Source organism: Equus przewalskii, chromosome 5 (assembly GCF_037783145.1).
Source record: "Equus przewalskii isolate Varuska chromosome 5, EquPr2, whole genome shotgun sequence".
In the NCBI taxonomy this organism is placed as follows: domain Eukaryota; kingdom Metazoa; phylum Chordata; class Mammalia; order Perissodactyla; family Equidae; genus Equus; species Equus przewalskii.
The window spans coordinates 75,719,511-75,741,290 of NC_091835.1; the positions used below are offsets into that span (position 1 = coordinate 75,719,511).

At 62.4% G+C, this 21,780-nt stretch overlaps 1 protein-coding gene across 1 annotated transcript in view; it reads left to right on the plus strand.

Moving 5' to 3' along the window:
* LRP1 (LDL receptor related protein 1) overlaps positions 1 to 20,114 on the plus strand; it is a 78,612-nt gene extending 58,498 nt beyond the window's left edge. The window contains exons 45-89 of the mRNA XM_070621763.1: positions 60 to 185; positions 380 to 508; positions 809 to 928; positions 1,071 to 1,184; positions 1,510 to 1,659; positions 1,734 to 1,856; positions 2,146 to 2,262; positions 2,447 to 2,575; positions 2,843 to 2,965; positions 3,055 to 3,195; positions 3,276 to 3,466; positions 4,295 to 4,478; positions 4,633 to 4,718; positions 4,887 to 5,006; positions 5,487 to 5,674; positions 5,800 to 6,005; positions 6,518 to 6,706; positions 7,269 to 7,417; positions 7,860 to 7,953; positions 8,071 to 8,187; positions 8,322 to 8,441; positions 8,788 to 8,910; positions 9,049 to 9,174; positions 9,698 to 9,814; positions 10,461 to 10,567; positions 10,669 to 10,801; positions 11,501 to 11,620; positions 11,867 to 11,989; positions 12,354 to 12,494; positions 12,600 to 12,734; positions 12,813 to 12,932; positions 14,013 to 14,281; positions 14,815 to 14,993; positions 15,461 to 15,567; positions 15,788 to 15,904; positions 16,391 to 16,567; positions 16,699 to 16,839; positions 16,949 to 17,122; positions 17,383 to 17,544; positions 17,910 to 18,084; positions 18,223 to 18,324; positions 18,475 to 18,539; positions 18,644 to 18,734; positions 18,833 to 18,977; positions 19,142 to 20,114. Coding sequence (XP_070477864.1) covers positions 60 to 185; positions 380 to 508; positions 809 to 928; positions 1,071 to 1,184; positions 1,510 to 1,659; positions 1,734 to 1,856; positions 2,146 to 2,262; positions 2,447 to 2,575; positions 2,843 to 2,965; positions 3,055 to 3,195; positions 3,276 to 3,466; positions 4,295 to 4,478; positions 4,633 to 4,718; positions 4,887 to 5,006; positions 5,487 to 5,674; positions 5,800 to 6,005; positions 6,518 to 6,706; positions 7,269 to 7,417; positions 7,860 to 7,953; positions 8,071 to 8,187; positions 8,322 to 8,441; positions 8,788 to 8,910; positions 9,049 to 9,174; positions 9,698 to 9,814; positions 10,461 to 10,567; positions 10,669 to 10,801; positions 11,501 to 11,620; positions 11,867 to 11,989; positions 12,354 to 12,494; positions 12,600 to 12,734; positions 12,813 to 12,932; positions 14,013 to 14,281; positions 14,815 to 14,993; positions 15,461 to 15,567; positions 15,788 to 15,904; positions 16,391 to 16,567; positions 16,699 to 16,839; positions 16,949 to 17,122; positions 17,383 to 17,544; positions 17,910 to 18,084; positions 18,223 to 18,324; positions 18,475 to 18,539; positions 18,644 to 18,734; positions 18,833 to 18,977; positions 19,142 to 19,282 — 6,206 coding nt within the window. The 3' untranslated portion in view covers positions 19,283 to 20,114. The remainder of the gene's footprint in view (positions 1 to 59; positions 186 to 379; positions 509 to 808; positions 929 to 1,070; positions 1,185 to 1,509; positions 1,660 to 1,733; positions 1,857 to 2,145; positions 2,263 to 2,446; positions 2,576 to 2,842; positions 2,966 to 3,054; positions 3,196 to 3,275; positions 3,467 to 4,294; positions 4,479 to 4,632; positions 4,719 to 4,886; positions 5,007 to 5,486; positions 5,675 to 5,799; positions 6,006 to 6,517; positions 6,707 to 7,268; positions 7,418 to 7,859; positions 7,954 to 8,070; positions 8,188 to 8,321; positions 8,442 to 8,787; positions 8,911 to 9,048; positions 9,175 to 9,697; positions 9,815 to 10,460; positions 10,568 to 10,668; positions 10,802 to 11,500; positions 11,621 to 11,866; positions 11,990 to 12,353; positions 12,495 to 12,599; positions 12,735 to 12,812; positions 12,933 to 14,012; positions 14,282 to 14,814; positions 14,994 to 15,460; positions 15,568 to 15,787; positions 15,905 to 16,390; positions 16,568 to 16,698; positions 16,840 to 16,948; positions 17,123 to 17,382; positions 17,545 to 17,909; positions 18,085 to 18,222; positions 18,325 to 18,474; positions 18,540 to 18,643; positions 18,735 to 18,832; positions 18,978 to 19,141) is intronic.
* Positions 20,115 to 21,780: the final 1,666 nt, after the last annotated feature.

Here is a 21,780-nt window from a genome sequence, read left to right on the forward strand (position 1 = left end):
CATCCTGTGTGTGCACAGCAGAGAACACTTTCAGCCATTGTCCTTCATCCCCACCTCAGGCGAACTCTCCCCTTGCCGCATCAACAATGGGGGCTGCCAGGACCTGTGTCTGCTCACTCACCAAGGTCACGTCAACTGCTCCTGCCGAGGGGGCCGCATCCTCCAGGAGGACTTCACCTGCCGCGGTGAGAGGGAGTGAGGGAGGAGGGGCACTGGCGGGAACCCTGGACTCAGACTGGGCACCATCTCCTCCCAGACACTCCCACAGCCCAGCCCCCAAAGCCTTTTTCCAAGGAGAAACTGAGGATGACCTTAGTTCCTGGGGGAGAGGCGGCCCAGGGCCCTAGCTCATGAAGCCCCCTCTGCCTCCCCACCGCAGCGGTGAATTCCTCTTGCCGAGCGCAAGATGAGTTCGAGTGTGCCAATGGCGAGTGCATCAACTTCAGCCTGACGTGCGATGGCGTCTCCCACTGCAAGGACAAGTCTGACGAGAAGCCGTCCTACTGCAGTAAGGAGGCTTCTCCAGCCCCAGAGCCCCAGGCCCTCCCCACAGGCCCCTGGCCTCCAGAGCCACCAGCCTCAGCCCTGCAGGGTGGGGTACGGGAGCGAGACAGGCTGAAGCTCCATAACCCGGCACCAGGGCCCGAGGGGTCGCAGAGCTCGTGAAGGGCAGAACCACTGTCCCCCTGTGCCAGGCCCACAGCGGGGGCCAAGCAGTTAGTTAAAGGAACAAATGCACAACGTGGCATCTGCGGCAGCCCCTTGCCCAGAGCTCCTGCTGACTCGACGCCTGCTCCCCCATCCGCAGACTCGCGCCGCTGCAAAAAGACTTTCCGCCAGTGCAACAACGGGCGCTGTGTGTCCAACCTGCTGTGGTGCAACGGGGCCGACGACTGCGGGGACGGCTCCGACGAGATCCCCTGCAACAGTGAGTGGGACACTGTGCCAGGCCTCAGACCCCCAACCTCTGCCCCATCCCGTTCTTGCTGAGCTTTGGTCCCCAGGCCCTGAGGAGTCTGGGTAGGGCGTTCTGTGACAGGCCTGACGGCACCGGGTGGGCACTGTTCTAGAGACGGCCTGCGGGGCAGGCGAATTCCGCTGCCGGGATGGCACCTGCATCGGGAACTCCAGCCGCTGCAACCAGTTTGTGGACTGTGAGGACGCCTCTGACGAGACGAACTGCAGTGAGTGATGCCCCCTTCCCAGGCGCCTCCCTGGCTCCCACCATCTCACTCCCCTCCATCCTCTCTGCCTTTCCTCCGGCCCACGGCCCACGTGGCGGCCTCAGTCCCCGCTCAGCCTGCCTTGTCCCGCTCCTGCTCCCCACCTCCCGGCCTGGGCACCCCAGGATTCAGGGTGGGACAGTGAGCAGAAGGAGCAGATAGTGCCCCATTCCAAGGACACCATGCAACTTTCTGAAACACACAAAGGTGCCGAATGGGCCACCAGCTGTCCTGGGAGGGTGTTTGCAGGGGACTGGCGTCACCCCCCCATCCCCGCCCCCACCAGGTGCCACCGACTGCAGCAGCTACTTCCGCCTGGGGGTGAAGGGCGTGCGCTTCCAGCCCTGTGAGCGGACCTCCCTCTGCTACGCGCCCAGCTGGGTGTGCGACGGTGCTAACGACTGTGGGGACTACAGCGACGAGCGCGACTGCCCAGGTCTGGCCCAGGTCAGGTGTGTGGGGCGGCGGGCCCCTGAGGTGGCAGCGCACTCACGCCTCCTTCATCCCCAGGTGTGAAGCGCCCCAGATGCCCCCTGAATTACTTTGCCTGTCCCAGCGGGCGCTGCATCCCCATGAGCTGGACATGTGACAAGGAGGACGACTGTGAACACGGCGAGGATGAGACCCACTGCAGTGAGTGACCACGCACCCCCTCCCCCGAGTGAGCCCAAGGTCCTAGGGGGGCGGGGGCCTCACCCTAGCCATTAAGACCCCGTCTAGGCCCCACCTCTTAGATCCCCCCTAGGAAATGCCCTCCATGGGCCTTCACCCCATGCCCCCTGCCCAGGCCCTCAGGCTCCTGCTGACCCCCCACAGAGGGTACCCTGGGTATCTCCCTCATCCGTCCCCCGGGACCTACCTGCCCAGCTGAGTGACCCACCATCTTCTCCCCTCATCTAACTGTGGCTTCCGACTGCCCTAGACAAGTTCTGCTCTGAGGCCCAGTTTGAGTGCCAGAACCATCGCTGCATCTCCAAGCAGTGGCTGTGTGACGGCAGCGATGACTGTGGGGACGGCTCGGACGAGGCGGCTCACTGTGGTGAGGGGTGGCTGGGATCAGGTTGGGGAGGTGGCCCCGGGAGGGGCAGACCCCACACACCCTGCCCATTCACACACATACCTCCTGCCGGAGGGCCAGCCCAACAGTGGGGACATGAGCCCAGCTACCTGGCCCTACTCCACCTGCTCCTGAGTATCTCAGTGGCTCCCTGTTCCCCCTACAGAAGGCAAGACGTGTGGCCCCAACTCCTTCTCCTGCCCGGGCACCCACGTGTGTGTCCCCGAGCGCTGGCTTTGTGACGGCGACAAGGACTGTGCTGACGGCGCTGACGAGAGCATCGCAGCCGGCTGCTGTGAGTGGCAGGGGCCATGAGGATCGGGGTGGGCAGCAAGTGGCCACAGTCTCACTTTGCAGAAGGGGAAACTGAGGTCAAGGAAAGGAAATGCTTCAGCAGGGGTCACTCGGGGGCTAGTGGCAGAGCCTCATCGACAACCCAGGTGTCTGGACTCCCTGTCCAGTGCTCTACCATTCTCCCACTTGGACCACAGGAACGTCCAGGGGGATAAAGTCAGCAGGGGTCAGGCGGGGGCTGAGGGGCCACGTCTGCCTCTGCCCACAGTGTACAACAGCACCTGTGACGACCGCGAGTTCATGTGCCAGAACCGCCAGTGCATCCCCAAGCACTTCGTGTGCGACCACGACCGTGACTGCACTGATGGCTCCGATGAGTCCTCTGAGTGTGGTGAGCCCAAGGCCACAGCGGGAGGCGGGCCCTGCCCTCCCTGTGACGGCATGCCGAGCCACCAGCCTCACTGCCCTGTCCTCCCCCAGAGTACCCGACCTGCGGCCCCAGTGAGTTCCGCTGCGCCAACGGGCGCTGCCTGAGCTCCCGCCAGTGGGAATGCGACGGGGAAAACGACTGCCATGACCAGAGTGACGAGGCCCCCAAGAACCCGCACTGCACCAGCCCAGGTGGGCCCGACAGGGGCTCCCTCCTGCTCCCAGCCCCTGTCCCCACTGGACCCAGCTGACCTGCCATCCCTCCTCCCCAGAGCACAAGTGCAACGCCTCCTCGCAGTTCCTGTGCAGCAGCGGGCGCTGCGTGGCCGAAGCACTGCTCTGCAACGGCCAGGACGACTGCGGCGACGGCTCGGATGAGCGCGGCTGCCACATCAACGAATGTCTCAGCCGCAAGCTCAGCGGCTGCAGCCAGGACTGTGAGGACCTCAAGATCGGCTTCAAGGTGTGCCCCGCCCCGGGGTGGCAGTTCCCACACCCCTAAGCCTGGCAGGAGCTCCTTTCTGCACCCTCCTTCCTTCCTTCCTTCATTCATTCAGCAAGGGCTTCCTTAGCACCTACTCTGCCAGGCAGCATTCTGGGCACTGGGGACAGCGCTGAACAAAACAGAAGTATCTGCGTGGTTGGGTTCTGTGTCTGTTCGGAAGGCAGAGCCAGCAGGCTTGGCTGGCAGATGAGGGAAGGAGGGGTGTGCAGATGTCGAGGAGGCACCACATGTACAGGTCTGTGGTTCAGGGAGAGGCCAGACAGGAGAGTGAAATCTGGGAGTCATCACCATGGAGACAGCATTTAAATCCACGAGTTGGGATGAGATCCCCAAGGGAGTCAGTGTAGATGGAAAAGAGCGGCAGGCGGTCCAAGGCCTGAGCCCCAGGCTCAGCCACAGCAAGGGCAGGGAGGGGCGGGGGAGCTGGCAGAGGAGCCTGAGAAGGGGCAGCTGCCAGGAGAACAGTCAAGTGAAGAAAGCTGGAGGAGGAGCATGATCGGCGCTGTCAGAGGATGCTCATGGCCACATAAGATGAGGCTTGAGCATCGCTCTCTGGACACAGAAACATGGTGGTCATCAGGGACTCACTCCAGTGGTCCGGGTGGCGTGAGAGCCAGATTGCTGGCCTGGGTCCGCTCCCCCCACTGGCGAGGGGCTGGGCTTCCCCGTCAGAACCAGCCACCAAGGCTGGAGGGAACCAGAGCCCCAGGAGGGCTTCTGACCCCGGGTCTCCAGGGAGGCCCAGACCCTGCCCCGTCCCCAGCCCGAGGCTCCCTGTGTCTGCAGTGCCGCTGCCGCCCTGGCTTCCGCCTGAAGGACGACGGCCGGACGTGTGCGGACGTGGACGAGTGCAGCACCACCTTCCCCTGCAGCCAGCGCTGCATCAACACCCACGGCAGCTACAAGTGTCTGTGTGTGGAGGGCTACGCCCCCCGCGGCGGCGACCCCCACAGCTGCAAAGCTGTGACTGGTGAGCCGGGCACTTGGAGGGCGTGAGATGGCCCAGGCAGCTGGAGGCTGTGGTGGGAGGGCTGGCATGGCAGAGCTCACGACAGGCTGGGGACCGACTGGGGGCACTAGAATGTGCCCCAGCTAGCAGCTGAGCCAGGATCCTCTGTCTCCAGATGAGGAGCCATTTCTGATCTTTGCCAACCGGTACTACCTGCGCAAGCTCAACCTGGACGGCTCCAACTACACGCTGCTCAAGCAGGTACCAGACTCGGCCCTCCTCGCCCCGCCCGCCTCCCCGGGCCCAGAGTCCTCACATGACAGCCCCCTTGTGCTCCCTGCTTGGGCCCAGGGTTGTCACCCCTACTGAGCTCTGCAGCCACCCCTGTCCTGACTCTGCAGTCATCGTTCTCCTCACCCCCACATCCAGGGCCTGAACAACGCTGTTGCCTTGGACTTTGACTACCGAGAGCAGATGATCTACTGGACAGATGTGACGACCCAGGGCAGCATGATCCGAAGAATGCACCTTAATGGGAGCAATGTGCAGGTGCAGCCCTGGGACCCACTGGGCTGGGGGACCAGAGGTCCAGCCCCAGGGCTCCTCCCCGGGCTCTTTCGGATTCAAGGCCATCTCCCCTTCTCCCCACCCACCCACTGAATTACTTCCTCCACCCCTTCCCCACTGAGTCCCTGCTAACTCTGCGTGTCCTACCTTCTCCCTCTCCTCTAAACCCAGAGAGCGAGCTCTAGGCGATCCCTCGTGCTCCCCCTAATGAGCACTAAGTCCCCCTCATGTCTGATCTCCCTTGAGCCTATGCTCCCAGGCACTGTGGGGTTTGGGGTGTGGTCTTTCTCACCTAGAGTCCTAGAGCCTTGGCTGACACCAGGCCCAGGGCTGGGCACTTTCCATCCGTTGTCCTCCCAGCCAAGCTCCCCACTTTACATATGGGGAAGTTGAGCCCCCAGAGAGGTTGAGGGTCCTGCCCCAGGTCACCCAGGGCTCTTCCTCCCTTGCCCTTGCCTGCAGGTGCTGCACCGGACAGGCCTCAGCAACCCCGATGGGCTGGCTGTGGACTGGGTGGGCGGCAACCTGTACTGGTGTGACAAAGGCCGAGACACCATTGAAGTGTCCAAGCTCAACGGGGCCTATCGGACGGTGCTGGTCAGCTCTGGCCTCCGTGAGCCCAGGGCTCTGGTAGTGGACGTGCAGAATGGGTACGCAGGCCAGGAGGGCTGGGGGAGCCCCTGAAGCGGGTGGTGTGCTCAGGCATCCAGGCCCAGCCTCCCCAGCAGAACTAGTCGCTGGGTCCCTCAGGACTCACTGCCCATCCACCTGCCAGGTACCTGTACTGGACAGACTGGGGTGACCACTCACTAATCGGCCGCATCGGCATGGATGGGTCCAGCCGCAGCGTCATTGTGGACACCAAGATCACGTGGCCCAATGGCCTGACGCTGGACTACGTCACAGAGCGCATCTACTGGGCTGATGCCCGTGAGGACTACATTGAGTTTGCCAGCTTGGATGGCTCCAACCGTCATGTTGGTTAGTGCGCCAGTGAGGCTGCAGGCACAGTAGACCTGCCAGGCATGGGAGTCTGAAGCTACAGGGGATCAGGCCTTTGGGGCAAGAGCTGGTATAAAAGCCAGAGGGCATGGTCTGAGGACACCACCCGGCAGGAGTGTGGGGGTTCAGAGCTCCCCAGGGTACGCCCCCTGCACAGGCCTGGGCATGAGGAAGGAGAGAGAGGGGCCCCTTTCCTGCACAGTTCCGGAGGACGGGGCCCCGAGGAAGATGGGAGTGGAGGCCGGGGGCTGGCGTACTTCAGCCCTCCCGCACTTCCTGACGGGAAACCACAGATACTGTGGAGCAGGAACCTGCTGTCCAGGAGGCCTGGATCGGAGTTCCAGCTCAGACACTTATTAGCTGTGCGACCTTGGGAAGCCCCTCAACCATCTGGAACAGGGTTGTTGGGGTGAGGGAGATCCTGGAGGGAAGGCGCCCAGTACATCCACGGTGCTGACCGCTGCGGGGCCTGTCCCCTCCGCCGCCCGCAGTGCTGAGCCAGGACATCCCGCACATCTTTGCACTGACCCTGTTTGAGGACTACGTCTACTGGACTGACTGGGAGACAAAGTCCATCAACCGAGCCCACAAGACCACGGGCACTAACAAGACGCTCCTCATCAGCACCCTGCACCGGCCCATGGACCTGCATGTCTTCCACGCCCTGCGCCAGCCCGACGGTGAGCAGCCAAGGGGAAGCAGGGGAAGGGCAAGCGAGCACGGGGGCCTCTGGGGTGGGATGAGGCCCCCGCAGTCTCAGCAGGGATTCCTGCCCACCCCTTCCCCAGCCTTGACTAGGCAGTGCTTGCCAGACCTGGGACATTCAGGAGGCTGTAGACAGGCTAGGGTCTGGCTCTCAGGAGCTGCTGCCCAGCCTGGGCCCAGCCCTGGAGTCTTGTAGCATCAAGACCCCGAGGCCGGTCAGGCACGGCCGTCTGGGTGCAGACCAGGCAGGTGGGACCCTGAAGGCAGGAAGGCCGTAGCCGAGGGAGACAGGTGAGGCAGGGTGCCGGGTTCAGGAGTGGCCTGATCTCTGCTTCTCTGGCTTCAGCTCCCTCCTGAGAGCGGGATCTGGGTCCATCCCCCTCTACCCAGGATGGAGTGGGCTCGGCAGCCCTTGGAAGACCAGAAAAGTGTTACCTGCGAGCACTGCCCTCACTCTGCTGGAGGCCAGTGGCCCGGGGAGCAGTAGTGTGTGCCCTGGGCCAGCCGGCCGCCCTTTAACCGCTTTCTCTCTGGCAGTGCCCAATCACCCCTGCAAGGTCAACAATGGCGGCTGCAGCAACCTGTGCCTCCTGTCCCCCGGGGGCGGCCACAAATGTGCCTGTCCCACCAACTTCTACCTGGGCGGTGATGGGCGCACCTGTGTGTCCAACTGCACGGCAAGCCAGGTGGGACGCTTCCCCTTGACCCCATTCAATGCCTCGTTCCCCTGACCCCCCACACCAGTACCCCACTCCTCCTCGGCCCCCACACCTGCTCTAATGTCCTCACGCATCTGGTTTTCCCACGCTAACACCCCCACATTTCTTGCCTACCTCTTGTCTCCCCACAGCAATACTTTTACACCTGTCACCTCACACAAACACCCCCACACCCTAACCCCAGACCTCCCTCACCCACACCCCCAATCCTGACCTCCACCCTCTCCCCGACACGGATTCCCCTCGCCTGGCCTTCCTGTGCTCACCATACACCAACCTTCCATCAGCTCCACATCCCCCCAAAGTACCGTAACCCCACCGCTTCTTTGAAACGTCCCAGCCCCCCAAAAGAAAACCTCCTGAGTTCCCCAGACCCCCGCCAACCCCTCTTGCCCCGCCTGCCCTCCAGTTTGTGTGCAAGAACGACAAGTGCATCCCCTTCTGGTGGAAGTGTGACACAGAGGACGATTGCGGGGACCACTCGGACGAGCCCCCGGACTGTCGTGAGTGCCCAGGGCGGGGCGGTGAGAGGGTCCCACGTCGGGCAGCCTGACTCCAGAGGCCCTGACTGGCTGCACCCACCCCGGGCCCTTGTGACGCTGAGCCTCCCCTCCTGGCAGCCGAGTTCAAGTGCCGCCCAGGACAGTTCCAGTGCTCAACAGGCATCTGCACGAACCCTGCCTTCATCTGTGATGGCGACAACGACTGCCAGGACAACAGTGATGAGGCCAACTGTGGTAAGGGGCTACCCTCCCCCCCGGGATTTGGGGATTTTGGGGAACCTGCAGGCTCCCACCCAGGGGGTGGGGTGCCCCCCTGCCCCTGAGCCTCAATCCATCCTTGGTCACCCTCCCCTCCTCCCGCCCCACAGACATCCACGTGTGCCTGCCCAGTCAGTTCAAGTGCACCAACACCAACCGCTGTATTCCTGGCATCTTCCGCTGCAACGGGCAGGACAACTGCGGGGACGGGGAGGACGAGAGGGACTGCCGTGAGTGCCCGGGGCCACAGGGGGTGATACGGCACAGAAACACCGTTCATGTTGAAATCTACCCCACTTCTTCTAGGGGCCCTGCCACCCTCAAGTAGCGTCATCAGATGGACAACAGAAATGATGAGGGGGTGGGGACTAGGTTTGCTCATGAAGTCATCATGCTTGGTGTAGAGATGTGCAGATCCAGAAAACAAAAAGCACCCAAATTGGAGATAAACTGCCCCTTCCTCCCAAGAATTGCTGGTGGGACAGGGACCAGGGCTTGGAAGAGGGAGAAGCTGGTGATCTGAATTGTGTTTGGAGACCAGATGGCAGGTCCTCAATCTCCCCCCTTCCCCCATAGCCGAGGTGACCTGTGCCCCCAACCAGTTCCAGTGCTCCATCACCAAGCGCTGCATCCCACGCGTCTGGGTCTGTGACCGGGACAACGACTGCGTGGACGGCAGCGACGAGCCCGCCAACTGCAGTGAGTCCTGGCGCCCGTCTCCCCCCAGTGCCTGCCGCTCCCACCGCCCCCACATGCCACGTCTCGGTGGCCGTTCCCCCCACCCCTCCCAGCACATTCCTGAAAGGAGCCTCCCCTCACTGCTGGGCCCCCTTGCAGCCCAGATGACCTGCGGAGTGGATGAGTTCCGCTGCAAGGACTCGGGCCGCTGCATCCCGGCGCGCTGGAAGTGCGACGGAGAAGATGACTGCGGGGACGGGTCCGACGAGCCCAAGGAAGAGTGTGGTAAGCAGGGCCAGCTCCCATGCCCAGGGGAAGGTGTCCAGCCTGGGTAGGGGTGGGGCGGCTCCCGCTGGCCAGGGCGGGCTGGGCTGCCTACTGACTGGGTCCGCATGGGCCTGGCACTGGGCTTCCTGTGCCCACCACCTCCTGCCTAATTCCCCCCCCTCCATCCCATGGGACCTCACCAGCACACACCCATGTGGAATCTTCTCTGCCCACCCTGTGGGACCTGTTAATCCCCTCCCCCAAGCAGCTCCCCCACTCCTGTCCCTCCTGCCCCATGCCCTCCCTGGAGACCCCACATCTCAGAACACTACCTGGGCTCCCCTTTGCTGACCTTTCCCAGCCTGGAATGCCTACTCTCCTGCTCCTGGTCGTCCTGACCATGCTGTTGGAGAGCCTGATGTCTGCCCTCCCCGCTCCGTCCCCCACTGCCCACCGGCTGCCCCCTCCATCCCCAACTGCCTGCTGTCTGCCCCCGTCCACCCCTGACTGCCCACCGTCTGCCCCGCTCTTGCCTCCCCAGACGAGCGCACCTGTGAACCCTACCAGTTCCGCTGCAAGAACAACCGCTGTGTGCCCGGCCGCTGGCAGTGCGACTACGACAACGACTGTGGGGACAACTCCGACGAGGAGAGCTGCAGTATGTCCCCACCCAGCCCACAGCTGCCCTTCCCCAGGAGACCTCGGCACCACCCTCAGCAGCCCTGCCCCTACCGCCACCAGGCTGTGCGAGGGCAGGTGGCCCAGCCCCTCCCTCCTCACCCCCCTCCATGTTGTGTATTTGAGTTTGTATCATTTCACCTCATCTCATGTTTCTCTCCATTTTCACACTGTCCTCTCCGGGGTGCAGAGGTAGGTGTCTCCGACGTGCCCGTGCTCCCACCACACCCCTGCCGCTGCCCCTGAGCCCACCCATCCCCGTGCTGTGCTCAGCCCATTGTCTTTGACTGGTCTCTCCCTAAACCCTGGTGCTTGTCATAGTGGTCTGCCCCCCCTCCCCTCCCCACCACAGTCCGTCTGGAGGGCAGGGCCAGGGCCCCGTGCCCTCTCTCGTGTGTCAGCCCCAGAGGGGTGAGTGAACACCCTCTGTGCCCAGCTGGTCCCATGAGGGCAGCCAGTTGGCTTGTCCAGGATTGGTTGAGCATCATGGTCATTATGCCAGTCCGCTGTGGCCTTCAGGGACACAGGGTTGGGCAGTATCGCTCTGCCAAGGGCTGGAGATGCCCTCGAGGGCTGAGTCCCTATGCCCACCCTCCTGGGGCCTGTCTCTCCCCGTCCTTCCCCAGCCCCTCGGCCCTGCTCTGAGAGTGAGTTCTCCTGTGCCAATGGCCGATGCATCGCCGGGCGCTGGAAATGCGATGGGGATCATGACTGTGCAGATGGTTCAGACGAGGTAGGCAGGGAGACCAGAAGGAGGGAGGGGCTTCAGAAGAGTCAGGGCGGGGCCACAGGGGTGCCCAAATCTGACCAGGATGCCTGTGCCCATGCCCACAGAAAGACTGCACCCCCCGCTGTGACATGGACCAGTTCCAGTGCAAGAGCGGCCACTGCATCCCCCTGCGCTGGCGCTGTGATGCAGATGCTGACTGCATGGACGGCAGTGATGAGGAAGCCTGTGGCACTGGCGGTGAGGCCCTCCAGCTTGGCTCCCAGCCCACCATCCTCTCCCCAGACAGCACTTAGTCAAGGAGTCTGTTAGGCTGAAATCCAGCAGAAACTTGTGGGCTGCGTGTGAGGTTGTGAGGGGTCATCCAGGCCCCACCTCACAGGTTCTCCAAGGCAGTCGGCTGCCCTGAGAAACAAAGTCCCTGCTCCCTTTCCTTTCCTGGGGCAGTGAGCTGGTGCCTGCCCCCGCTGCCCTGCCTGGGCTCAGCAGCCCAAGGGCGAGTATGACACCTGGGGAAGAGAAGGTTGGGGCTTGGTGCCGAGACCCCAATGTGAGGGCAGCCATCCTGGCTCTGCCCTGGTGGGCTGAGGACAGACACTGGACCCTAGGTCTCCTGACTCCCTGCCCAGTGCTCCTCCTCTGTACCTGCCATTGCCACAACCACCAGAGAAGAGGGCCCTCTGGGCCCCTCTGGACCCCTCTAGATACTCTTCCCCAAGAAGGCCTCTTCTTCTCCCCTAAATACCAGAGAGGGCAGTTCTGCCCGGCCACCCTGCTGGCAGAAAATTAGGAGACCTGGGTTCAGTCTGGCTGCACCTCTGCTTGCCTCATGAGCCCTCTGAGCGTCCCGCTGTGGAGCGAGAGGTGTGGACAAGATCCTGCCCCCAGCAGCCTGGAGGGCTGGCTCATGCTCCGCTTTTTGCTCCCCGTTGCGCCCAGTGCGGACTTGCCCCCTGGACGAGTTCCAGTGCAACAACACCCTGTGCAAGCCGCTGGCGTGGAAGTGCGACGGCGAAGACGACTGCGGGGACAACTCAGACGAGAACCCTGAGGAGTGCGGTGAGGCTCGAGGGTGGAGCGGCTCCCAGGTGGGGGCGGAGCTCCGGGGCCGAGGAGGTGGTTGGGCTTGGGTGGGGCTCGGGGCGGAGGCTGGGGTCGGGCTGGGGCGGGGCTTGGGGCGGAGGCGGGGCTCGGGTGGGGGCTCGGCTCCCTCGCTGGGGCGAGACTCTCGTGCTCCCCGGTGGCGCGCGGCCCGCCCCCAAGGCTGATTCCGGCTCTGTCTCCTGTCTCCTCCCCCCGCTGCAGCCCGGTTCGTGTGTCCTCCGAACCGGCCCTTCCGCTGCAAGAATGACCGCGTCTGCCTGTGGATCGGGCGCCAATGCGACGGCACCGACAACTGCGGGGATGGGACTGACGAGGAGGACTGCGGTGAGCAGGGGGCCAGTGAGAGGTAGCCTGGGGGGTCGCCTAGAACAGGGTGCGACATAGGGGGCGGGGTGGCCCAAGCGGGAGCTGTGTGTAGGGAGTGGACTCGCCCGGCAGGGGGAGGACCCATTGGTGGGAGCCTGGGCGCCCCTCCTTGGGAGAGAGAAGCCCTTGGGGAAGGCACCGAGGCTTCCTGACACCCTGGGTCTTGAGGTGGAGACAGGGAATCTGTGCTTAACTAGCTTCCTCTGAAGCTTGACAAAGAGCCAGGTTCGGGACCCACCTGTAGCGTGACTGACTGGGGGTCCCTGTGGGAGGAGGGGCAGGATGGCCAATACCCAGGACCTGAAGCCCCCACCCTCCCCAGAGCCCCCCACGGCCCAGACCCCCCACTGCAAAGACAAGAAGGAGTTTCTGTGCCGGAACCAGCGCTGCCTCTCCTCCTCGCTGCGCTGCAACATGTTCGACGACTGCGGGGACGGCTCCGACGAGGAGGACTGCAGCATCGGTAAGGGGCGGCGGTGGGGGTGGCGGTGGGGGCGCCGGCGAGGCGCGGAGAACCGAAGCCCAGGCCTGGGTGCTCAGGGGAGGGGATCCACTCTGTCTCCTACAGACCCCAAGCTGACCAGCTGTGCCACCAACGTCAGCATCTGTGGGGATGAGGCGCGCTGCGTGCGCACCGAGAATGCCGCCTACTGCGCCTGCCGCTCTGGCTTCCACACGGTGCCAGGCCAGCCCGGATGCCAGGGTAGGAAGGCGGGACCCGAGGGGGTGGGCAGAAACCCCAGCCGCGGGGCTCCTCATGACCCTTTCATGTCACCCCCAGACATCAATGAGTGCCTGCGCTTCGGCACCTGCTCGCAGCTCTGCAACAACACCAAGGGCAGCCACCTCTGCAGCTGCGCGCGCAACTTCATGAAGACGCACAACACCTGCAAGGCCGAAGGTACCAGAGCGGGGAGAGGACGGAAGGAGCGGGCGGGGCTCTGCGACACCAGGGTATAAAACACGGGGGACCGGGAATGGGATGTTTTCCCCCAGAGCCCCAGCCAAGCACGGAGCTCCAGACGCGCAGGTGCAGCTTTCTGCGCACAGGGCTGGCTGTGCGCAGAGGACCACGTCCTGGGGCTGGCTCATCAGGGAAAATGTGGAGGAGGGGCAGCTGTCCCCTACCACCCCCGGGAGGAGAGTGTGGAGACATGTGTCACCCACTTACAGTCACAGGCACCCCAGCTGCATATTCCCATGACACCTTTTTTTCAGCTTTATTGAGCTGTAATTGACAAAATTGTCCGATATTTAATGTGTACGAGGTGATGATTTGATGTATGTATGCCATGTGGAAGGATTCCCCCCATTGAGTTAATTGATACATCCATCACCTCACATATTTCCTTTTTTTTTTTTTTTTTTGGTGAGAACATGTAAGTTCTACTCCCCATATGCTTTGACACACACCTGCACCTTTCTCATGCCTGCATACAGACACCCACACCCACCCATGCACACACATGCCCATGCACACACAAGGGCCTCTATACACACACAACCCCACCAAACACAGCCAAGTGCACTCACATGCCCGTGCATACCTACACCCCTCCATGCCTGTGCTCATCTGCCCCCACACGCTTGTACACCCTAGCCGACAGAGCAGGTGGTATGAGCAGAGAGCGTGCAGATGCCAGCCAGAGGCTATGAGGAGGCAGAAGTCCCTAGGGCTGGAGGAGCAGGGACAGCTCTCTGGAGTAGCAAGTCACACCAGATCAGCTCAGGAGAGGAGAGGAGGAAGGAAGTTCTGAGGGCTAAGCCTGGAGCCCCTAAGCCCAGCACTGGGGCGGGTGAGCAGGCTTCTGGCCAGGGCGAATAGTTTGATCAGGGAAGACACTGTTAGTGTGCAAGGGGTGGGTTGGGGAGGGGAGCGCATCTCGGGTGCGCTCCTCCCAGCACCAGACCCAGCAGCCCCCAGCCCTGGCCTCTTGCCCCTGCCTCCCCCCGCCTGACATCTGACCTCTTGCCCCTGCAGGCTCTGAGTATCAGGTCCTGTACATTGCTGACGACAATGAGATCCGCAGCCTGTTCCCCAGTCACCCCCATTCGGCTTATGAGCAGGCCTTCCAGGGTGACGAGAGTGTCCGCATTGATGCCATGGATGTCCACGTCAAAGCTGGCCGTGTCTATTGGACCAACTGGCACACGGGCACCATCTCCTACCGCAGCCTGCCGCCTGCCGCGCCTCCCACCACTTCCAATCGCCACCGGCGACAGATTGACCGGGGTGTCACCCACCTCAATGTAAGCACCCAGCATGGGTGGGATCCACACAGAGGCGTGGATGGGTGGGAAGACTCCGAAGAGCAGAGTTTGAAAAGGACAGTGGGAGGGGGCGAGGTGAGACTGGCGAGCGAGGGCAGTGAGACGTACGTACGTGTGAGGCCCGGACGACCGGCGAGCGAAGCAGGGGCATTATCAGTAGGTGGCCCTGCCACGGTGTAGCCCGAGGTGCAGGGCACAGTGGGCACACTGGCCTTCAGCATCAGAGCCTCGCTCAGTTCCTGATCGTCACTGCCATCGCTGTGTCAATCCCGGCCAGCCTAGTTAACCTCTTTGGGCCTCACTTTGTTCCTCGATAAAGCAGGGTAATAATATCTAATCCAGCAAAACATATGAAGGCTCTACGTATGGCCCACAAGAGGTGTCAGGTGACTCTCTTCAAAGCCAGGGAACTGGCTCTCAGTCTGGGATGACTTGCAGGGGTGGGGGGCAAGTAATGGGCATGAAGACAAAAGGTGATAGCCCCTAAAACTGTGACCTCCCCCTACACTCAGATTTCAGGGCTCAAGATGCCGAGAGGCATCGCCATCGACTGGGTGGCCGGGAACGTGTACTGGACCGACTCTGGCCGAGATGTGATTGAGGTGGCACAAATGAAGGGCGAGAACCGGAAGACGCTCATCTCGGGCATGATTGACGAGCCCCACGCCATTGTGGTGGACCCACTGAGGGGGTGGGCAGGGGTCCTGGGGGAGGCATCGGGCAGGGGCGGGTGCCCAGCATCCCCAGGCGTGCCCTTCCCCTCCCAGGCCAGCCTGAGGCCGGAGTCCTCCTCATGCCCTCGGGTCTTCCGGGCTGCCCCAAGCCCTGGCCCTCCCAGGACTCCCGGCCGGCCTCGAGAGGGGTCTGACCTCCACTTGGCTGGCTGTCATGGACAGCCAAGTTCTGGGCTTCTCTGCTCCAGGAGCAGCTCTGCCCACTTAGATGACTCTGGATCAGCACCTTGTGGTTTTAGAGTAAAAGATCCTTAACCTGGCCAGGCGCTGACTCCCCCTGGTTCTCTCTGGAGAAGCAGACAAAACACCCTTCTCCCAGTACCCAGCAGTCCCTGTGCCCAGGCCAGTACCTGGTGGCCCACTTCAGTCAGCCTCCCCTGGCAGCCTCAGGTCCTACCCACACTCACCCTTTCTCCCTCCCCAGCACCATGTACTGGTCAGACTGGGGGAACCATCCCAAGATTGAAACGGCAGCAATGGATGGGACCCTGCGGGAGACACTTGTACAAGACAACATCCAGTGGCCCACAGGTCCGTGGCGGCAGGGGCAGAGGCCATGGGAGGGCTAGGCTCACTGAGGTCACACGAAAGCTAGGGAGGGGAGGCCGGGGCTTGGACGGGGTGAGGCAGATGGGCTGTGGAGGCTTTTCCCAGAAGAGGTGATTGGGAATGGTGAGGGGAACAGGTTGGAGCTGTCCCCGGCTTGGGGCGGGAGAGGCTGGGCCCTCACCATGCTCTCTGCCTCCTCCAGGCCTGGCCGTGGATTATCACAATGAACGGCTATACTGGGCAGACGCCAAGCTCTCAGTCATTGGCAGCATCCGGCTCAATGGCACGGACCCCATCGTGGCTGCTGACAGCAAACGAGGTCAGCATCCAACAGCAGCCTTGGCTAGCCGTGACCTCGGGCCTCCCGTCCTCCCCAGTGAGCCCAGAGCCTCACCCAGCACCTATTGTCCTCCTTGGCCTGGCCCCCAGTAATCCTGCAGTGCCTTCCAGGCCTCTCCCAACTGGACTGCCCCTGCACCAGCCCTGCAGGCCTGAGGCCCACCCTGACCCCTGGCCCACTTGTCCATTCATTCGTTCTACCAATGAGTGTTGAGCTGCCTGGAGGCAATATAGGTGGCAGTAGGAACTTAGCAAATGTGGAGAGAGGGAGCAGAAGTCGATCTTGACCCCAGACGTCCAGGGCTGATGGGACCTTTTGCCAGTAGTGGCCACAGGAGGAGGAAGAGGTTGGGGGGAGTTCGGTTTGGGACATGTTGAGTTCGAGGTGCGTGGAAGCCATGGGGGCTGGTGTACTGGAGAGTGTGACCAGGGCCTGAGTCCCCTCCTCCTCCTCGTCCTCCTCCAGGCCTAAGCCACCCCTTCAGCATCGATGTCTTTGAGGATTACATCTACGGCGTCACCTACATCAATAATCGTGTCTTCAAGATCCATAAGTTTGGACACAGCCCCTTGGTCAACCTGACCGGGGGCCTGAGCCATGCCTCTGACGTGGTCCTGTACCACCAGCACAAGCAGCCTGAAGGTGGGCAGAGAGGGAGAGCCCAGGCTGGGGCAGGGAAGGCCTGGGGCACTGTCTCCAAGCTGTGTCCTCAGGCCTAGTGTGCAGGGGAGGGTTCTGAGTCCTCAGGGCTCAGCATCCTCCCACGCCTGCAGTGACCAACCCCTGTGACCGCAAGAAGTGTGAGTGGCTCTGCCTGCTGAGCCCCAGTGGGCCTGTCTGCACCTGTCCCAACGGAAAGCGGCTGGACAATGGCACCTGCGTGGCTGTGCCCTCGCCAACACCCCCACCAGATGGTACGCTCACGCCCCTCCCCAGTCCCCATCCCAGGCCCCAGAACCCTCCTCCTCGCGGCCCCTGAAAGCCCCCTTGCCCTGGCTCTGCCTGTGACGGTCCCTCCTGCAGCTCCGAGGCCCGGCACCTGTAACCTGCAGTGCTTCAATGGGGGCAGCTGCTTCCTCAACGCTCGGAGGCAGCCCAAGTGCCGCTGCCAGCCCCGCTACACGGGCGACAAGTGTGAGCTGGACCAGTGCTGGGAGCACTGTCGCAACGGGGGCACCTGCGCCGCCTCCCCCTCCGGTATGGCCCACAGCTCTCCCACCGGATGGCTCCTGGGCCCTGGCCCAGCCCCCCACCCGCTGGCCCTGCCTCGGGCAAATCCCTTGCCCCCACCCTCCCTTGCTTCACCTCTGCCTCCCCTTATGCCTCCTGTCCCCGCCCCCAGGGTCCCAGCCCTCTGCTGTCCACCTCCCGCCCGGGTCCTCCCAGCCCTGTCGCTCTGCAGTAGGGCTGGGAGCTTCAGTGGGCCACCGTCCTGCTCACACGTCCTCTCCCGCCAGGCATGCCCACGTGCCGGTGCCCCACAGGCTTCACGGGCCCCAAATGCACCCAGCAGGTGTGTGCGGGCCACTGTGCCAACAACAGCACCTGCACTGTCAACCAGGGCAACCAGCCCCAGTGCCGATGCCTACCTGGCTTCCTGGGTGACCGCTGCCAGTACCGTGAGTGAGCCATCCCTGGGCCCCAGGGGAGGGGAGGAGGGCAGCGGGGGCCTGAGGGCCTAGATGGTGGTCACAGGGGCCAGCTGTAGGCAGGAAGGCTATTCACAGCTAAACCAGGCCTCGGTTGCTGGTGCTCCCCCGAGGTAGTGAACCCTCTGGCATCGGGATTAGGCAAGCAAAAGCAATGCCCTGTCCGGATGCTCAGGGACGTCCTGATACCCTGGAGCCTGTGACGTAGGGGCAGCAGGAGGCTCAGGAGGATGTGGGAGTCACCCAAAAGACCTGGGAGGGTCCCCTCAGGTGTCCAGCTCCCCCCACAACTTACGGAGGACTGAGGCATCTCCTCTCCCATCCCCAAACCACAGGGCAGTGCTCTGGCTACTGTGAGAACTTCGGCACGTGCCAGATGGCTGCTGATGGCTCCCGGCTGTGCCGCTGCACCGCCTACTTCGAGGGGCCGAGGTGTGAGGTGAACAAGTGCGGCCGCTGCCTGGACGGGGCCTGTGTGGTCAACAAGCAGAGTGGGGATGTCACCTGCAAGTGAGTGGGGCGCTGCCCAGCCTGTCCCAGCCTCAGTCCCTCCCCCCCGCCACGCCGCTGCTCTCAGCCCTGCCTGCCCCTCCCCAGCACCACCCACGCCCTGCCCCAGCCCTGCCAGCCTCTCACTCTCTCCTACAGCTGCTCCGATGGCCGAGTGGCCCCCAGCTGCCTGACCTGTGCAGGCCACTGCAGCAATGGCGGATCCTGCACCATGAACAGCAAAATGATGCCCGAGTGCCAGTGAGTCAGGCCTGAGCCTCACCGAAGGCTAGATCATTCCCCTTTCCCAGATCTGAGGGGACTGTCAGAGTCCTGTGTTCCTTCCCAGTTTCCCTGGCAGCCATGGCTGTGGGGGTCATGCCTGCTCAGCTCTGCCCCTCCTGTCTGCAGGTGCCCACCGCACATGGCAGGACCCCGGTGCGAGGAGCAGGTGGCCAGCCCACAGCAGCCTGGACGTAAGTGGCGGGAGGCGGGGAGGCGGGGCTGCTGGGACCTGGAACAAGGGGGCTTTGTGCCACCTGGGCCTTTCTCACTGACTTTCCCACCTCCTCCACTCTAGATATGGCCTCCATCCTAATCCCGCTGCTGTTGCTGTTGCTGATGCTTCTAGTAGCCGGAGCGGTATTCTGGTACAAGCGGCGAGTCCGAGGGTGAGTTATGGGGAGTCTAGAAAATTCTGGCCGTTACTTTAATGCCCTAGGCTTACCCAACAGAATCGCTGCCCCCTCATACTCCGGCCTCTCCCCAGGGCCAAGGGCTTCCAGCACCAGCGGATGACCAATGGGGCCATGAACGTGGAGATTGGGAACCCCACCTATAAGATGTATGAAGGCGGGGAGCCTGATGATGTAGGGGGCCTACTGGATGCTGACTTTGCCCTGGACCCTGACAAGGTGGGCTGGGAGGACAGGGGAGGAGCCCTCCAGGGCAGGGACAAGAGGCTGTGGGTGGGATGACTAGGCGTGTTGGGTTAGATGATGGAATGGAGGTGAGGCGTGGGGTACCCGGGCCACAGAGCCCAGCCCCTGAGCCCCACCTGAACCCTCTCACCTTGCAGCCCACCAACTTCACCAACCCCGTGTATGCGACACTCTACATGGGTGGGCACGGCAGCCGCCACTCCCTGGCCAGCACGGACGAGAAGCGAGAACTCCTGGGCCGGGGCCCTGAGGACGAGATAGGGGACCCCTTGGCATAGGGCCCTGCCCCATCGGACTTCCCCCAGAGAGCCTCTTGCCCCCTGTCAGAGAAGTCCTTCAGTGAGCCCCCCTTCTGCCCAGCCAGCCCTTCCCCGGCTCTGCCGGGATGTATAAATGTAAAAATGAAGGAATTACTTTTTATATGTGAGTGAGCAAGCGAGCAAGCGAGCACAGTATTATCTCTTCCTTTCTCCTCCTTCCTGCCTGCTCCTCAGCACCGCCCCCCGCTGCATCAGGGAGGAGGGGCAGGGAGGGCTCTGGGGGCTCCTGTAGCTTACAGGTATGAGGGGTCCCCACCTCCCTCCTTCCCCCCCTGAAACGCACCCCCACGGGGAGAGCTGGTGCTGCTGCCTCCCCCTCCCTGAACAAGACACTTTGTCAAGGCTCTCCCCTCACCCCCGCCCCCAGCTTCCTGAGGGCTAGTTCTGGGCAGGGAGCGTCCTCCGCTGCCCCTGTCAGAAGAGTTGCCTCTGGCTGAGGGAGGAAGGAAAGGATGGAGTTTTTCAGTTCTTCTGGGGGAGCCCATCCCAAGCCCCAGCCCCGACTCTAGGGGCACCTCTGAGATGGCCATGCTCAACACCCCTCCCAGACAGGCCCTCCCCCATCTCCACTGCCCCCTCCGTGGCTCCCAGGGCTGGAGATTCTTCCATAAGCAGTCTCCCAGCCTCCCCTCCCCTGGGGACGAGGAGGAGGGGGGCACCCCAAGGAAGGGCAAGCGGGCAGCCCCGTTTTGGGGACATGAACGTTTTAATAATTTTTGCTGAATTCCTTTACAAGTAAATAACACAGATATTGTTATAAATAAAATTGTAAAAAAAAAAAAAAAAAAAAGCCGCTTGTGTCTACCTGTGAGTGCGAGACTCTGGGAGCTGGGCTGCGCTTGCCTAATTCAGCCACCAGAGGGAGGCGTGCTCTGTGCTGGAGGCGGGCCTGAGAGTCTGGTCTTCAGTGCCCACCCCCGGGATCTCCCCTCACCCCCCCACCCCCAATCTCGCTGTGGCAGAGGAAGGCGGTGGCACTGGACTCCACGAGGATGACCTGCTTCTCCTGGCTGTGTGACCTTGAGCCAGTGACTTCACCTCTCTGGATCTTGTGTTACCTCTGGCTCTAGGATACTAACTCCAAGATCTGTTTCTCTGCATTGTCACTTTATGGGACACCACCACCACCCCTACCCAAAATGATCTCCGATAGGGAGAAATCCCCCCATAGGAAATGAATACACGGGTTGTGAAGGGTTTCTAATGGTTCACGGTCGTCCCATACAGCTCTCTGACTGAGCTTGCTCTTGAAGCTCTAACATCTCACACTTCATGGAGACACTAGGAAGACTAGTTTGCTGAGCCCCACGGGCCACCAACAGACCCAGCTCAGCAACCATTGTAGATATCCCAGGAGTTGACAGGAAAGGACTGCTACAATCAAAAGGGTCCTAGTCTACTTCAGTCCCTGCCCAGAGAGGAGAACCTCGTGCAGAAGGTCATACAGCTTTAAACTGTCAAAGATTGAGGAGGGTGAGAACCCCACTCTCCCCTCAACAGCAAACAGGCTGCAAAGAACACTCACCCAGCTCCCACAGTGGGAGAGCTGCCTTTCATTCCCCCTCCCTTCCTGGTCAAACTTCCTCAGTCTTTCCTCCTTTCTTGAGGAAGCTGTGGGTCTAGGGACCTCTAGAAACAAGGGCCCTTTTAGCCCTGAGATCCCATCTCCAACCTCAGCCTCCAAAGCGGTTCTGAGATCCTCCACTCCTTGGGGGCTCCCCAGGGCCCCAAGGGCGCGGGGGCAGAGCGACCCTGCTGAGGAAAGGGGCGTCCTTGTTGATTGCTGAGAAGGAGGCTTGTGCCTCCATCTGCCCACCAGGTGGCGCATGCACGCCTGCAGCGCCACTCACCCTGAAGCCCGGCACAGCCCCCTCCCCAACACACACACTAATTATGCACCTGCCGGCGGACCCCAGGCCAGCCTCTCACTTCCTTCCCTCGGGCTATTCTGCCACACCCCCCTCCACCCTCGCCAGCCGGCTCCTCTCCCTCCCGCAGCACCAGCCTGCTCCCCACCACCACCAGCCCCACCCCCTCACTCCCTCCCTCTGCCAGCCGTGCATCTGGCGCCCCCGGGGAGCCACTGATTCTCTGCCTGTCGCCTCAAGATCCTGGGCAGAGCGAGAGGGGCCCCCAGCTGTGACTTCGAACATCCCCCCTCCAGGACCGGCCAGGAGAGGGTCTACCAGGAGGCAGTCCTCGAAAGCTCCCCACCTGGCAAGGAAGGCAGAGGCCGCCTAAGAGAGAGATGGAGAAGAGACACGGGCAGAACCACGGGCAGAGGCTGATACAGATAGAATGAGAGACAGAGATACAGAGATAGAGAGATACGGAGACAGGGAGTGCAGTGTGCATGTGCGTGTGTGTAGCTGGAGAGACAAGGGGGTGACCTGAGACTGTAGCAAAAGGAAGAGAGATGGGGTGGGCTGGGACTCCACAAGATCAGGATCGCAGCG